At 45.3% G+C, this 16,704-nt stretch overlaps 1 protein-coding gene across 2 annotated transcripts in view; it reads right to left on the reverse strand.

Annotated features, from left to right (window-relative positions):
• The window catches only part of LOC146171635 (organic cation transporter protein-like), a 344,048-nt gene that overhangs the window by 290,724 nt on the left and 36,620 nt on the right, over positions 1–16,704 (reverse strand). For both annotated transcript variants that reach the window (XM_084586399.1, XM_084586400.1), the window contains exons 2-3: positions 12,611–12,825; positions 7,760–7,908 (exon numbers count right to left, since the gene is read on the reverse strand). In XM_084586399.1, the coding sequence (XP_084442525.1) occupies positions 7,760–7,908; positions 12,611–12,821 (360 nt within the window). In that variant the 5' untranslated portion in view covers positions 12,822–12,825. The remainder of the gene's footprint in view (positions 1–7,759; positions 7,909–12,610; positions 12,826–16,704) is intronic.

Below are 16,704 nucleotides of genomic sequence, written 5' to 3' on the forward strand. Positions count from 1 at the left end.
ACAGCGGCATGCGGATGCATAATCTTTTCGCTTATATTGTGCAGGTAAGAAGACTTTATGGCAAATTTCTTCGCTCAGATGATCCGTTCCTTCTTGTGCTGCCGTGCTCAAGGTTGCTGAGTCATTCACTGTGTGATTTAGAAGCACACTTTGCAGAACTACTGCTGCTAGCGGGGGATATCGAGATAAACCCCGGTCCTGAGCTCACTCAGATTTCCAAACTGGAAGCAATTGCTGGCGACATAAAAAGCATCAAAGAGGAACGATTGACATCTATTGAAGCGAAGTTGGAAAACATGGCAGCTCTTGACAAAAAGTTATCGGAATGCACAAACCAGGTCGCCAGCCTGCAGAAAGTTGTTTCCATGTTGGAACTAAAACTTGATGATCTGGAAAACTGCTCGAGAAGATGGAACCTGTTAGTATACGGCATTCCAGAAGATCCGGAAGAAAATAACGACACCTTAGAGCAGATGTTTAATGAAAGCATTGCCAAGGACATCCTTGAAATTGAACCTGTTGCAATAGAACGCATTCATAGGTTGGGCAAACCTTCAGCTGAAAAAACCAGGCCTGTAATACTAAAACTTCTTGATTATCGTGAAAAAACACTGGTGCTAAAAAACTGTCGTAAGATTCAGATTATTCAATCAGTGAAGACTTCTCCGCCCGAGTACGTGACATAAGAAAAACGTTGTAGAATAGTGCAAAAGAAATGAAAGATCGTGGTGCAAAGGTTGCTCTAGTCTACGATAAAGTACGCATTAACGGGGAACTTTTCGATTGGGATGAAGAAAATAAACGTCGAGTGCCCTTCAAGACACGTGCAAGCGAGAATAAAAACGAAAAAAAAAACCAGCAACGTACTGGACCAAACCTACGCTCCCCGAAACGAATTCAATAACATTTGCATACGTAAACGCGCGTAGTATTCTTAATAAGCTTGAATTACTGGAATCGATTCTGATAGGCCTCGAACCTGATTTCCTGGCGATTACGGAAACGTGACTGACTGAAGATATATGTGACAATGAAGTTTCGCCCCCAAACTTTGCCATTGTTCGCAGAGATAGGTTAACACGAGGAGGAGGTGTGGCTATATTAGTAAAAAAAAAAAAATCCTTTCGTAGTCTTGCCGGAAGCCGAGGGTATTGAGGCACTCTTTTGTAAATTGATTTTTGAAACTGCTACCATCACTGTTGGTTGCGTATACCACAGTCCTTCGGCAGGCGAGCGTGCAATGGTATCACTGTATGAATATATGCAGCATCATTTACAAAAAGCCAGACTTATCCTTCCTGGCGACTTGAATCTTCCAGATATAAACTGGGAAACTATGTGCTACCACTCTCCTTGTTCTGAAATTGTTGTTAATATTATGCTTAGTTTTGACTTGTTGCAAGTTGCCAACGAACCCACACGTGTTCAAGGTAATGCATCTAACATTCTTGACCTCATCTTCCTCAGCAATCATTTTTCAATTGACGAAACGAACTTAGCAGTTCTAGATGGCATATCAGATCATAAACTGACGTTATGCCCTACTCCAACTGAAGTCACAACATTTCACTCCATTTCTAAAACAACTTACTTAGACTATCCAAATGCTGATGATTCAAGCATACTTAATTTTATAATTGTCCTTTATAATTGTCCAGGCACAGATATAGATACACTATGGCAAAGCTTCAAGGCCATTGTATCACACTGTGTCAACAAGTATGTGCCAACAAAAACCAAACGAACAAATAGACATCACCCATGGATAACACGTGATGTTATTCTCTCGAAACGCAAAGTAGGAAGACTGAAAAGGTCTTTAAAGATAAAAATGACTCAAATAAAACATAGGCTTACGAACGCCATCAGTGAAATGAAAGCGAAGATTAAGTCAAGTAAAAGAATCCAGATACGCTTCCTAATTTCATGAAACATTCACCTGGAAAATTCTGGACGTACCTTAACCCCCAAAAGCAAAGAAACACTTTCAGTTCGCGAGACCAAAACGAAAAGTTCGCCAACTCTTTAAACGCATATATTCACTCCGTGTTCACAGCTGATCATGACCAGATTCCGGTGGTTGAACATATCTGTCAGAGACCATTAGATATGCCAACCATAACTTAGGCTGGAGTACTGAACCTGCTATTATCAATTGATACAAAAAAAGGAAACGGCCCTGCTAATATTCCTAACACTTCATAGATATGCCGAAGTAAACGCCAAATACTTGCATCTAATGTTTTTAAATCCTTATATACTTGTTCTCTTCCTCACAAATGAAAAATTGCGAAAGTAATTCCTGTACACAAAACAGGCAGCAAAGATGATGTTTCAAATTACATACCAATCTAGTTAACATGCACGGTAGGAAAATTATTAGAACACATTATACTAAAACATATCACTAGTTACCTTGACCAAGAGCGCACACTGTCACCGGTCCAACATGGGTTCCAGAGAGGACTTTCCACAATCGCTCAATTACTTGAATTAACACATGATTTGTCCCAAAGCATTGATAATCAAAAACAGATTGACTTAATTCATAAAGGACTAATTAGCGAACTTAGAACAACATTAGGCAACGGCTCCATTGTCAACTGGATGGAGGACTATTTAACTAACCGATCTCAGTATGTTAGTTAACCATGAAATTTCATCCCCTACATTGGTTGCATCGGGAGTACTCCAAGGATGTGTCCTTGCACCAATCTTATTCCTCATCTTTATCAATAATCTACCCACTAACATAAGAGCTAAAATCAAACTTTGCAGATGACTGCATTATTTATAATGAAATTAACTCTTCGAAGGACCACGATGACTTAAACAACGCCCGTCAAGGCGTGGTAACATGGTGCAAGGACTGGCAATTGGAACTATACAAAAAACTGCCTTCCTAACTGTAACACGTAAAAACACGAATGTCCGACTTCACGTACAGCATAAATAAGATACCACTGACAAGAGTTAATCAACATATGTACCTAGGTTTAATCATCTCACATGACCTAAGATGGGAAGCACATATGAAGACCATTGTATCTTCTGCTTTGAAACGGTTGTTCTTGTTGAGAACACGACTTCTTGAAGCACCACCAGAAACTAAACTATTGGCATATAATAACTTTATACGACCACTTCTCGAATACGATGACACAATTTGGTTCCTCATACACAGCAGCTTATTAACAAAATCGAAGGAGTACAGCGAAAGGCAGACTTATACTTACCAAATATAGGATCGCTGATTCGACATCCGAATTGCTTAAAAAGGCCTCTATTCTTATTTAACAAAACCGCGCCAAACTTGCACGACTAAAATTACTCTACCAGTTATTACACAATGCACTAAATATAGATAGCTCGTTGTATATATCCTTAGATGAATGCAGACCTTACCGCCAGAAGCACCCAAAAACTCTCAATGAATATTCTTTCCGGACCGAGTGTTTTAGATATTCATTTTTTTCACGTGCAACTACGAAATGGAACGGTTTGGATACACGCATCACTAACAGCACAACATTGCCGAAATTTTAACCCTTCTAGAAGAACTACTACACAATATGTAAACCATTTCGAACCAAATATAACAAGCCATTTACATTACTGTACATGAAAGCTATTGTATAACTACATTATTTACCTTGTATAACTGCATTATTATCTAGCATATATACTGTGTATGACATTGTTTATCACCTGCTGTTTTTCTTCTATATTCATGTATTTGCAACCTTTGTATCACAATTATTATAGTCTGTGTTCAATTATATGCCCATCCTGTAAAACTCCCAATTGGGATTGACACTATCTGAAAAATATAAATAAAATAAATATCTTCTTGGACCATTGGCGCTTGCTGCCTGGTCTCACGACTTGCAACTAAGGTTCTGGGTGCCTATGCACACTATTTTGCTCACTGAAATTATTTTAACATGTGGTGTTTGACATCGCTGGCAAAAGTACCAGCGCCGGCTCTTCGGTGATGCTTTGCTACGGTGGGCGTATTTTTCGCTGAACATGAAGCTGTAGCAGAAACCTTGAAGGAAAAAAGTGCGACCAAGCTTCAATACCAGCAAGCTCAGCAGCGACAACACTATTTTGGTGGTAACTAAATCTTATTTATATGCAAACATTTCGGGAAGCGTTGCGATGACCAAGAGCTCGGCTTTTATACGCAGAGCAAGAAGGAGCGCAAAAGCTTGAGAAACACGTAAAATATTATGCATTACAAGCGCTGTATGTTTTTTTTTCTGCTGTTTATACTGGGCCGCGGTGCAGGCTACGCTCGCTAATGCATAGGCCTTATTTGGAGCCTGCGATTGATCTCGCATTGAACATTTTTGCAGTACTCATTGTGTCAGAGGGCCCTCAAGATCAGCTGTGAAGTTTATTATGCATGGTAGCCCACATTATTCAATTCCAATTTAAGTTGTATGGTAATCGTCAGTGTGTCATGAAATATCAGAGGCGCGGGGATCGTGGTCTCTCTCGAAGCGCTCGAAATTACCTATCGAAACATGGAAACTAGAAAAAAGTTACTGCCTTTGTTTTCTTACAGGTGCGCAGCGACTTCGTAGCAAAAAAGTGCTTAGTTGAACCATATTTTTCATATGATCATTATTTCTTACCTCCCACTTTCCGGACTTCCGACTACTTCCAAAGCGATACTGACTAGTGCGGCCCCAGCGCACATAGAGTACTTCCATCGCGAATGCCAGCGACCCACCCAGCGACAAAAAGCTGATTCCAGCACGTAGTATGCAATTCCAGCAGCATAATATGCACGTCCATCGAGCCAGAAACACAATCTCTGCACCTGAAACGAGAGAGGCGGGTAGGGAAAGGAACAGTTCGTCTTCCCGTGCCTCCTCTTTTTCGAGCCTCCAAATTTGCACACGCACGGCTCTCGCCGCAGTTGCTCCTCTCGCGGAGTAACGGCCCGATTTAATGACCAAAGTGGACTCCCCATTTCAGCCGATTTTTTTTTTCTTGTTGGCTGACAGCATATTGGTGAGCGGCCTCGTTACCAGGAAAGCCAGAGTGGGCCGGGACCCATGCCAGATCCACTTCGCTCATCTTTTGGTATCGTGCTAAGAATTTTATAAACAGTGCCATAGTTGCGAAGGGCTGTTTTTGAATCACTGAAAATGGTGCTGGTGCCGTTCTGAAGTGCGACTTCTTCGGCCTCTTCCGCTCGTGAACACCGTAGCTGCGGGAGATGTTCACCACAGCGTTTTTGCCACATCAACATACTGTCATCACTTTGATACATTTTGCCTAGCGTCTTCACCCTAGCACGCCTCCGGCTTTCGTTGGTGGCCCGCCTGCTTGGGGAATGGCTCGACCCGAATGCGTTTCCGCATCTCTAACAGTAATATCATTTGTCTTGAAGGGTCCTGACTCCTTCTACTTAAGCTTCTCTGGACGTAGAGTCTCGCACCCCTAAAGACAGACATATTGTATTTGTTTCTGGGCAGACCGAGGGCCGCCTTGTATGCCTGCTTTTTCTTTTCAGGCAATTCACTTTTATACTATCGGCTTTCCTGAGGGCCAGGTAAGGGGTGGCGTGCACGAGCCGACATGCGTCGTGCTCTTTCATGTTTTTTCGCCTAATCACCACGCGTTTAAAGAACCCTATTGTCTGCTGGATCGAAGTCAACAACCTGTCCAGCGTCACCTTGTTGCAGGTATTCGATTGCATAAACATCCCAATCTCCCGTATTGTGTCTACCTCCGAGATTTCGTTTCTCTGAATCCCCAGTTTTATCCTCGTTTTTCAAGCCCTTTCATTATTACGGATGACCAGCAGTTCCGACTTAAGTGGGGAGCATTCTATTTCACCCCAAACGGCGCCTGGATCAAAGTGGCAGCAACCGGCGTTCTGAAATAAGAATCAGATTACTGACTCTGCGCGTCCTTATGGATAAACAAGTTCAATCAAGCAATCAAATAATTATTTATTCGATCAATTGATCAGGAAGATTAGGGCGGATGCAGGCAGCTCGCAAACTGTAAGCGGTCACAATCCGATAGTGTGCATCAACAGCGCCGCATATGTTTTTTCTTAGCAAAACTGGTGTATGGACTTTAGCTATAATATGTATCGTCTGCATATTTGCACATTACCCTCCTGGTTTCTTATTGCATACATCTTATTTCGGCCTATGCATACCAGCATCTATACATGGACATTATTTCTGCCACAAGATTTTGACTAATGCCAGCACAGGCGAGGTCGGCTGTATTGTTGTGCCTCTGACTCCTCCATGCTGTCATACGCAGACATCGTGAGTCCTTGCCCATCTTGCCCTATATTTTATTGCGTATGATGGAGGAGGATTGCTGGCCGACCACATTGCCGCGTACCTGAAGAAGCCTATGTTTGAAGAGTGTACTCAACCATCACCTAAAATGCCTTTAAAGCGCAGTATCCGGGGAGTAAAACTTGTTCGTCAGTATATCTGTAGTAATTGCTCCTCTTTTATCAGTGCTACTGGGGCTGTAAGGTACGCGTCTGAGCCAATACTGAGGGGTGATCTCGTAGCGCAATTTAGAAAGGCATGTGACCGGGTTCACCTGGTGCACAATTTCCTCCGCCGCGTTCAATTTTCCAGTGTTCCTTCATGAAGCTACCGCACTAGCTGTATGCGGACGACGCAAACCTGTAGCTGAAAGATGCACCGCTGCGCGGACCAAAATCTTAACAAATGAGATATAACATGGCACGCATCAACGCACAGAGAAGCTGGGTCACGATTTCACCTGTAAATTGAGATGATGACGCTATCAGAAAAAAAAGCAGATAACAAACAGTGCGAACATTTAGTATGTCTTTATTTTAGGTATACAAAATACCAAATTTGCATTGTAAAGAAAAATCCAACTTCACCCCAAACTGCGTTGACTCCCAAATGAAAAGCCCCTCTGACGCGTTACAAAGAGATGAGAAGGCGTGCGGAAAGCAAACATAGTGTCATCGATGACTGGCATGATGTCGGGAACGAACAACGGACGAGTAACTCCATAAACGCGAGGCGTCGCTTTGCTCGATATGGCGGGTAGCACTGATGATGCACGCCAGATCTCGCACATGCGCATTTGCAATCGCGCAAATTATTTTAAAATGATGCAAAATATTTAAACGCAGAAGTTTCGAACATTTATGAGGAAATAGTTTTCCAGCGTGTTTTTTTTTTCATGTGCTTTGACAACCCGATAATAGGCAATATATCCTTAGATCTTTCGTCGTCATGTAGGCTTCTAGTTTTCGTTGCATTGGTTTCCTATGCGAGACTGATTTATTATCAATTTTGGTAAGCGCTGCATAAGCTCAGAAGGATAATTACGTGGCATACAAAAGCGTAGGCCATTTTCATGATTTGTCCGTAAAAGTATTTTACAATTTCCCCCAGTTAATAAAGAATTATTTAAAAACGTGGTCCATCGGTGTACGGTGGCTTTTAACTACTTACTGCAAGTGCAGGAATACATTATATGCAACATTTCCCACGCGTTGAAAGCTTATACCATTTATATCAAAATCTGTGTAACCGTAGTTTATGCCGGATCGTGTTCCAACCATCTTTATAATTAAAAGGCACCCCGGAATCCTGAACCTGATTACCAAAACTGCCATCTCGTGTTGACAACAGTTAACGGGTCACCTTAACTCATACCATTTTCAGAGAAGCCGCTGACCGGAGTCGGTGAGAAATCTCTTTATACATGTAAGTGATGAGCGACTTACCTTATTAGTAAGAGTGTTCTTGTGGTTGTCCAAGTCGTACTCCCAGATTGAGCAGCGTACTTCAGTGTCGTTGCGTATGGCGACAGTACCGTCCTCCTGCACCTCGAACGCGTATGCGTTGCATTGACTCGGGACCCTCTCGCCATTCACTGTTGAACGGAAACAAACGGCAAGCTTGAAAGGTGGACAATCTTAGGTCACGTGCATTGTGCGCTGCTCGAACATACAAAATGAATTCTTTAGAGATGAGAGTTAACCTGTGTGGACTATCTTGGTCTTTGGGCCAAGATAGTCCACACAGGTGTTTATTATGATGCTGGCAATTTTGTGATCTGTCCTGTACTACCCGGTATGACTGCTTGCCAATGGGGTATAGATTGGAGTCAACATTTTTCACGATATTAGAATAAGCGACCTGAATGAGCCGCCTTTCTGCACACATAATCCGTGTACCGTCTTGCGGCACTATAAAAGTAGCGCGAACGGAAATAGTAGCTACACCATTGGCCAAAATGTTCTAAGGCTCGTATGTGTGGCTACAGATAGCCTTCTGGGGTGCATGGTTTAAAAGAAGTTATATAAAAGCCTAGTATCCGAATTATAGTAAAATGTGTTGTCGGCCTAGATGTCCGAACGATAGATATCAGTAGAAGACGCTTGGAGAAGTAGTCATGTACAAGTGGCAATATCGCAATGGCAGTGCTGGTAGTTTGCTAAGATTAGTTGCCCTGATTAAAAATAACGTCCATAGGTATTCCCTTTCTAAAAGTGCAGAAACAAAGAATATTTTGGAAGGAATGTAAAGACAGTCCGTGGTACCTAGCACTAACCAGTTTCTGTATCGTTCGTTGTGTCTTCCAATTAACCGCCGAGACCAGTTCCAAGCAAACGAAAAGCCGCCTCAGCGTTTATTAGCGCTCGTTTTATGCAGGCTCCGGGAAAGGGCACACAAGTGGCAAGCATGCGCCGATGATGCTGCACGCAGGCATCGCATTCCGCTTATCTACACAATACACTGGAAGGGGCACACAGGTGGCGAGCATGCGCCGATGATGCAGCACGCAGGCATCGTATTCCGCTTATCTACGCAATACATGGAAAGCGGCTCACAAGTGGCGAGCATGCGCCGATGATGCTGCACGCAGGCATCGCATTCCGCTTATTTACACATTGCACTGGAAGGGGCGCAGAAGTGGCGAGCATGCGCCGATGATGCAGCACGCAGGCATCGTATTCCGCTTATCTACGCAATACACAGGAAGGGGCTCACAAGTGGCGAGCATGCGCCGATGATGCTGCACGCAGGCATCGCATTCCGCTTATCTACACATTACACTGGAAGGGGCACACAAGTGGCGAGCATGCGCCGATGATGCAGCACGCAGGCATCGCATTCCGCTTATCTACGCAATACACGGAAAGGGGCACACAAGTGGCGAGCATGCGTCGATGATGCTGCACGCAGGCATCACATTCCGCTTATCTACACAATACACGGGAAGGGGCATACAGGTGGAGAGCATGCGCCGATGATGCAGCACGCAGGCATCGCATTCCGCGTATCTACACAATACACGGAAAGGGGCACACAAGTGGCGAGCATGCGTCGATGATGCTGCACGCAGGCATCGCATTCCGCTTATTTACACATTACACTGGAAGGGGAGGAGAAGTGGCGAGCATGCGCCGATGATGCAGCACGCAGGCATCGTATTCCGCTTATCTACGCAATACACAGGAAGGGGCTCACAAGTGGCGAGCATGTGCCGACGATGCAGCACGCAGGCATCGCATTCCGCTTATCTACGCAATACACGGAAAGGGGCACACAAGTGGCGAGCATGCGTCGATGATGCTGCACGCAGGCATCACATTCCGCTTATCTACACAATACACGGGAAGGGGCATACAGGTGGCGAGCATGCGCCGATGATGCAGCACGCAGGCATTGCATTCCGCGTATCTACACAATACACGGGAAGGGGCACACAGGTGGCGAGCATGCGCCGATGATGCAGCACGCAGGCATCGCATTCCGCTTATCTACACATTACACTGGAAGGGGCGCAGAAGTGGCGAGCATGCGCCGATGATGCAGCACGCAGGCATCCTATTCCGCTTATCTACACAGTACATGGAAAGGGGCACACAAATGGCGAGCATGCGCCGATGATGCAGCACGCAGGCATCGCATTCCACTTAACTACACAATACACGGGAAGGGGCACAGCAGGATGGAAGCTTGGGCGAGTTGGTGACGGTTTTCTTGCAACATAGCGCTAAACAGACAGGGACACAGCGAGACACATGGGACGGGCGCTAACTTACAATGAACTTTTATTGCATGAAGGAAGGCGATATAAGCACTATCTAAACAATGAAAAGGACACATAAATCGATTGAACATACAAGGAAGCGATCAAACAGTGTTATCGTGGAGAGACATTCACAGATTGGCAGAGAGGAATTGCATTTCCTTGTCAGATAAAAACACTGAGGCGGTGCTTACACACGTATCTTCTTTTTGGGACAGTATATTGAACGCTTCTACGATTTCAACTGGTGAGCTGGTCTTGGTGGCAATCAATGACAGAAGAGCTTTTAAAATCAGGATAACAATCAGGACTCTTTTTCGTTTTACCATCTTTTTCTTTTTCATTGATGTGACCAGCCAGATGCCCTCTCACACAATTCCTGACATCATTGTTATGTTCCCGTAACCTATCATTGGGGCATCTGCCTGTCTGCTATATGTATTTCCGGCCGCATTTTAGTGGTATATAATAGATTACATTCTTCTTACATGCGACATGTCGATCTTTGAGTTTCTTTATACACCTTGTGGCTTGATTAGGACGAGGGCTCACGCGATTACATAGGTTTGCTAACTTGCCTGGAGCGGAGAAAACCAACTCTACTTTCACACGGCTCATTATCCTCTTAAGATTACGGGAAAGTGTGTGGCAATAAGGAATAACTGTCAATTTTTGTTGATCTCTCTTTTTGCTCTCCGGTGTCGGCTCTCTAGGTTCGGCCTCTCCTAACTCAGACAGGGTATGCTTCAGGAACTTCTGAGCGAGAGATACCAGAAGATACAGCGGGTAACCTGCTTCTTTTAGCCTGTTGCACTGATTAAGAAAACTAGAAGCCTTATATTGTGCACAAGACTTTTTGAGTGCATTGGAGAAGCAGAGGTTTGCGATGGCACGTTTAACTATCTTAGATTGAGCCGAATGGAACGGAAGGACCGGATTTTTGCACCGTGGTTCATAGGACCAGCAGGTGTGATGTGCCTGGAGGTGTATCTTTATGTCCAGAAACTGAATAGTTACATCTGCTGGCGTCTCATGAGTTAGGATTAAAGGAGATAGGACCGTGCTAAAGCACTTTAAGATTTGTTGTGCAGTCCCATGAAAGTTCTGGTGAGTTACTTTCGTCAAAGCCAAATAGTCATCTACATACCGAAATATTTTAACCACAGAGAGACTTTCTAGAATTTGAGCTAACTGTCTGTCCACAAAGCCAGGAAGATGTCGCTTAAAATTGGTGCGATGCAAGAACCTATCGGAACTCCGGTTTTTTGAAGGTGTATGGTTGGGCGAGTATGGGACTGCACAACAAATCGTATTAGGTGCGTATTTGCGCATACCACATAGACGGCCATGCTTCACGCTGCGTCTGGCAGCGGTATTGTCGAAAATCTTGGTTTGAAAGCATACAACCGCACAAACATATGCCATTGATTCGAGTCGCTGTCGCAGGCTTGCCTCCACCTTGGCCAGCACAGTATGTTGCCTGCAACGAGAAGCGGCGTGGTACACCTCCCTCAGCGTTGCGCGATAGACTGCTGCGTGACTACTCTCATACGAATGTCGGGCAAATAGCGCCAGTTGACGGCGGGTCAGGTGGCAAGTATATATCGACGAACGACATGTACAGGATTGTCTGAAAAGTCGATGGCTTCAGCCGCGGATGGTTGTGGATGCACCCTCGTGGCAACTCGGCTTGCTGTGATTGCCGTACGGCTGCTTGCTGACGCCATCCTATTTTCCTTGCCAAACGTTGGTATTTTATTACCATCTCGCGAGCACGAACGAACGACGCAGTCGGCTTTTTTCGGAAAGGGATAAGTATATCCTTTCGCTTTAAAATTACCGCCAGTTTATACGTGGTTGCCGCATCCTCAAATAACAAGCACACTTGTCGGCCCTGTCCGCTTGGGTTATCCAGTGCCACAAGCGGTTTTTCATTAGGGTGCCTCGATAGTAGCGCCGCCGTTGAGGCTTGTGACAGCATTTGGCACAGTCCCGCGCCGCCCGTTCGCTCAAATTTGGCATCAACGATACGCCGTGAATGTTTAAAACATGTGCGAAAGCGGCGCCATTGAAGCACGTCGTCAACTGCAATTCCAGCCGCACACAGCTGACCGCGACGGCGAGCCTATGCACTAAGATGCCGGCACTGCCCGAAATGTCACCACCTAGAACAGATAGACGCGGGAACTATCGAGACGCCCTATTCTTCATACGACAGCAGATGTCATGAGCGTGTAGTAGCGCCAAATAGCATTAATCGCGTGAATACCTGGGGTGGAAGAAGGCTATCATAGCGTTATAACAAAACAGATCTGCGCGATGGCAACGGGACAAGAAGGCACGAATACACACACACAAAGCGCTTTGTATGCTTGTATTCGTGCCTTCTTGTCCCGTTGCCTTCGCGCAGTTCTGTTTTGTTATAACCATGAACCAACTAGCCCAACATCCCGTCTTACTTGATATCATAGCGTCATGGCGTGCAGTGGCAATAGCAAGAGGAGGAGCAGGGGACCTAGCAGTGCCGGCCACGTACCGAGCGTGTGCGGCACAGCCTCCTGGATCCAGCGTTCTGCAGACCAGTTGGTCAACGGTGGCGGCCTGGCGCACCAGTGTGGCAGCGAGGGTGCCGTGAAGGAGAGGGACATTGCGTAGTAGGCGGCCGGGAAGCCCCGGAAGAAGCAGAACGCCAGAACCGGCAGATGCCAGGGCCCCAGGTGCACCAAGATGTCATCGATTGTCACCATTGTTCTGCAAGCATTTGTGGCGTCGCGCTGATTGGTTGTCCATCCGAATAACTCTCTCTAAATGCCATGTACAAGATGTGCTAAAGAGTAAAGGTTTCGTAGTACACTTTATATTCGAGGCGCACCGTCGCGATCTTTCATAAGAATGCCCTGTGGCCAGCCAGAGTTCGCAAGTGTCAGCACGAGCGTCATTGTTGTTATCCTCAATAAAAATGGCACCCACTACTAGAGATTGCCCAAGAAACAGCCGGTGATTGCAAAATGCTCATAATGTTAAAAAAAGACAAAAGCAATAAGAGTATGCTAATTTCACGACCGGCTTTATAACTTCGTGGCTGATGTAAACTATTGAAGAGGGATTTATTGTGTTATTCGGAGGACCTGAGATGGCGATCGGTGGCTCAAGGCGATCGTGTTGCAAAGCGCAATATCGGGTCCGACCAAGGCAGTTCGAGCTTCAAGTGCGTTGACAGCTGATGTCGAAAAACCTAGAAGCCTTCATCGCCATTTCATCGTCGCAGTGTCATATTCTGCTTTACACTGTACACAAATCAGTTTCCAAAAAGGGGATTTAATATCTTTAATAGGCTGGATGCGGAGAGGCCTGAGTTTTTGCAGAGAAGAAATTATATGCATGACCAGAACGCAGTTACAATTAAAGAAAACGTGAGAGCCGTTAAGTCTCTAAAAGGTATCTGTGCATAAAGGACATATCCCTGCTGTTGTGGCTAAGTGTAAAGGCACAAAGGGAACAAACGTCTGCGTCGACAATCTCAGACCGAGTGGTTGAAGGGTGCCTCGATGGTTGGAGGGTGCCTAGGGTGCCTCGATCAATGTATCCGATTAAAGCCTCCGGCGCTAGTATCGAGGCACCCTAGTTCTTCTGTAAAGAGGAACAAGGGTGGCAGAATAATGTGATTATTCTCTTGAGGGTCAGAAAAAAGAAAAGGAGCACAGTGAGGCGGCCTTCCAACCAGATCGACGGAGTCACAAGTTTGAGGCATGTGAATTTGCAGCCATCTGAAGGAAAAAAAAATTCTCAAGCTTGCGTGATCGCCGTTCTTCACGCTCTCAGGAGAACACGAAATGCTGGTTGTCGCAAGGTGAAGTAATCCCTGAGGCTGTAAGTTTTTGGAGAAGCATATGCGTGCAAAAATAGTCGAAGCGTTTAGCCAGTTTTCATGGTCGTCTTTTTGTGGCAGCGAGGGTGACGGTATTCCGGAGTGAAGTGCGTTTCATATCGCTCAGTTTCATAAAGTGTATAATATTATGAGGCAAAAATATTCAATAACCTAGGAATTAAAAATACTAAGATGGCTGACAATTAACAAACTTGGTCATGCGAAATTCACGCGCACCTCTCCGGCCATTTTATTCTCGAATAAACTGAGATGAAGAGTTGGAATTTTTTTATATACGTGCCTTTAGAGCGTCTTCTATATAGTCACACATTGCCATTATTCAACTGTCACTTAATTATTCCCCCTTTGGTGATTGTTAGAAATAATGCTTTTTCATGCCACCTGCCGCTATTGTCGCCGAGTACCGACGACCTCGGCTCGAGTGGCGCGTCTATTTCAGAGAGTCCGAACATCCCTGCGTGGCCTATCTAGAGGCTTCATGCCTGACTCGGGATCGATTCCCATGTCACATTCCCACCTGACATTATATACATTCCATTCCTGACATTTCCACCCTATAGCTGTCCACCAGTTACGCCGACGCCGCTCAAGCCAGGAACCGGCGGCTAAAAGATGTGCTTCAATATTTGTTGTGCACATATAAGAGGCTTCAGCATTACTGCGTAAGCTTTCAGTAGTTTAGAGAGTTCTTTTTTGTTGGTGTCTGAAGCCTCACAGCCTCAAAAAGCAATCGCTTTCTGTAATGGTGAATAAGCGCGTAAATATTTCGGAAAGTTGGTCTGGGGGGGGGGGGGGGGGGAATGGCGTTTCAGGGAAAGACGTGGACCAAAGAAAAGGCAGTGCTTGCTATTTAATATTTTAGATCCGTGTCTCCCTGCCTGCTAACGCTGAATTACAAGCACGCGCCCTTGGATTTCGTTTTTGAATTGTCCGGGGCAACAGATACCCCAGACACGACAGAATACAAGGTTTGTATTTTTAACGGGTCTAAATTTTTTTACGAAAAAAAAGTATTGCTTCAAATTTAGTTTAGCTTTGCGGTTGTATTGGGGGCCACAGCGGGCACCAAGTAAGAGGCTGTCCGCCAAATCACAAAGTGCGCTACGTTTTTATCGTGAAAAATTTCAAACTTTTCCCGCTTCATCCGCTGGATTGTTTGTGGTGAAACTGCGAACAGAGCTTGCGTATAACGGTAACATTTGTATCTCGACAAGTTTTACAGTGACACTTACTTGGTTGGGCCATGAATGATGCAAACCCGTAATTACCTACTTCGAAATCGACGCACCAAAACCTGCAAAAGCCATCTTCTCGCTTAAGAGCGTTAGTGACGCCATCTTTTAAGTGAAGTTGAAAGCGTCACGACAAGGCGTTGAAGGTGGCGTTGCAAGGCACGCGGGCCGCTTGAATGCGCCGTTGCGTCATTAGCGAATAAAATCATTGCACTAGCATAGGAAATAAGCGAGAAAACTCAATTCAAGAATTAGCGATGTCGTCCTCAGCTGCTCAGGACTGCGCGATGTCTTCCACTAAAGCAGACTAAGATGAATTGTATAAAATCACCCGACAAGGAAAAAAGTTCAAACAATTCCTTTTTATTGTCTCTGATATTTTTTCGCTAAGTTGGACGCAGTATTAAAAGTGTTTCAGTTGAAGCAGACGGAACGCTTGGAACGGCGTATTCAGATGGTCCACGTAAAGTCACTGGAACTCTGAAAGTACCGCAGCTGTTTTCTCTTTGCCGCGGCGCCGCCCATTGGCCAGCCGCGACCACGTGCTCAAGCCCCGCCATAGATGGTCAGCTCGAGCAGACGACGCGCAGTCATCGCAGGGCTTCGGCGGTACGCGGGCAGCGTGTTTTACGACTAAGTTCATCCGATATTGCTCTGTGTGCACAAAACACGCATAACATGGTCGCTCTGAGTCGCCGAGGATGCTGGGATGTTGCGCCTTCGGATGTAGCAACGAAAATGATGCAAAGCCTTATTTACTGTCCCGAGCGGAAAGCTTGATAATCAAAGAATAGTATGCTGATGGCGGTGGTGAAAAACGTTTAATGATTCAAAAGGGGTGGAGATATGCATGAGCCGGATCTTTGAAGGTCCGCCTTCACCAATACAACATAACCGCATGATTGTATCGCATTTGCACGACAAATTTGTCCTAACGAAGGGTGCCCGGCTTTGCGAGTTAAGAATTTTGTGAGCTCATCAGCTGATACCGGAGTCACTAAACGTTCATCCTGAGATTTACTAGTTAGTTTGACGTCTCTAGCGAGTCTCTATTGCATGCTTCGCTGTAGATTTTTTGTCCGTGACAGCTAGGTTTTCGGGGACGTTCAGCGCGCTTTTTTTCTGGAGGCCATTCATATGGGCTAATGAGTAATGAGTCCCGCCACTATATCTGTGCTTTTCTTATATATTTTGCTCATTTGAATTGTTTTCCCTTAAGCACCAAACAATTACCAAAACTACGGACCATGAAGGCTGCGGAACCGTGAGGGTTCCGTGTTAAATAACCTTGAGTTCATTAACATGCGCTAACATTAGGAGTCGACAGCAAGGAAAGGTCATGAGAGGGCGGGGGCATCACACTACTTTTAGAGTACGATGGCTTGAGCGGAACGAATGATCGTTGGGTTTCGCGGATAACTCGTTGTGCGACTAATGCCTTGCACACATGCCGGCGAGCATGGGTTGTGCACTGGTCTCTTCAGTCGCTTTGCGACCACATCATATCCT

Source organism: Amblyomma maculatum, unplaced genomic scaffold, assembly GCF_055883805.1.
Source record: "Amblyomma maculatum isolate TAMU_Amacu unplaced genomic scaffold, ASM5588380v1 scaffold_19, whole genome shotgun sequence".
NCBI classification, from domain to species: Eukaryota; Metazoa; Arthropoda; class Arachnida; order Ixodida; family Ixodidae; genus Amblyomma; species Amblyomma maculatum.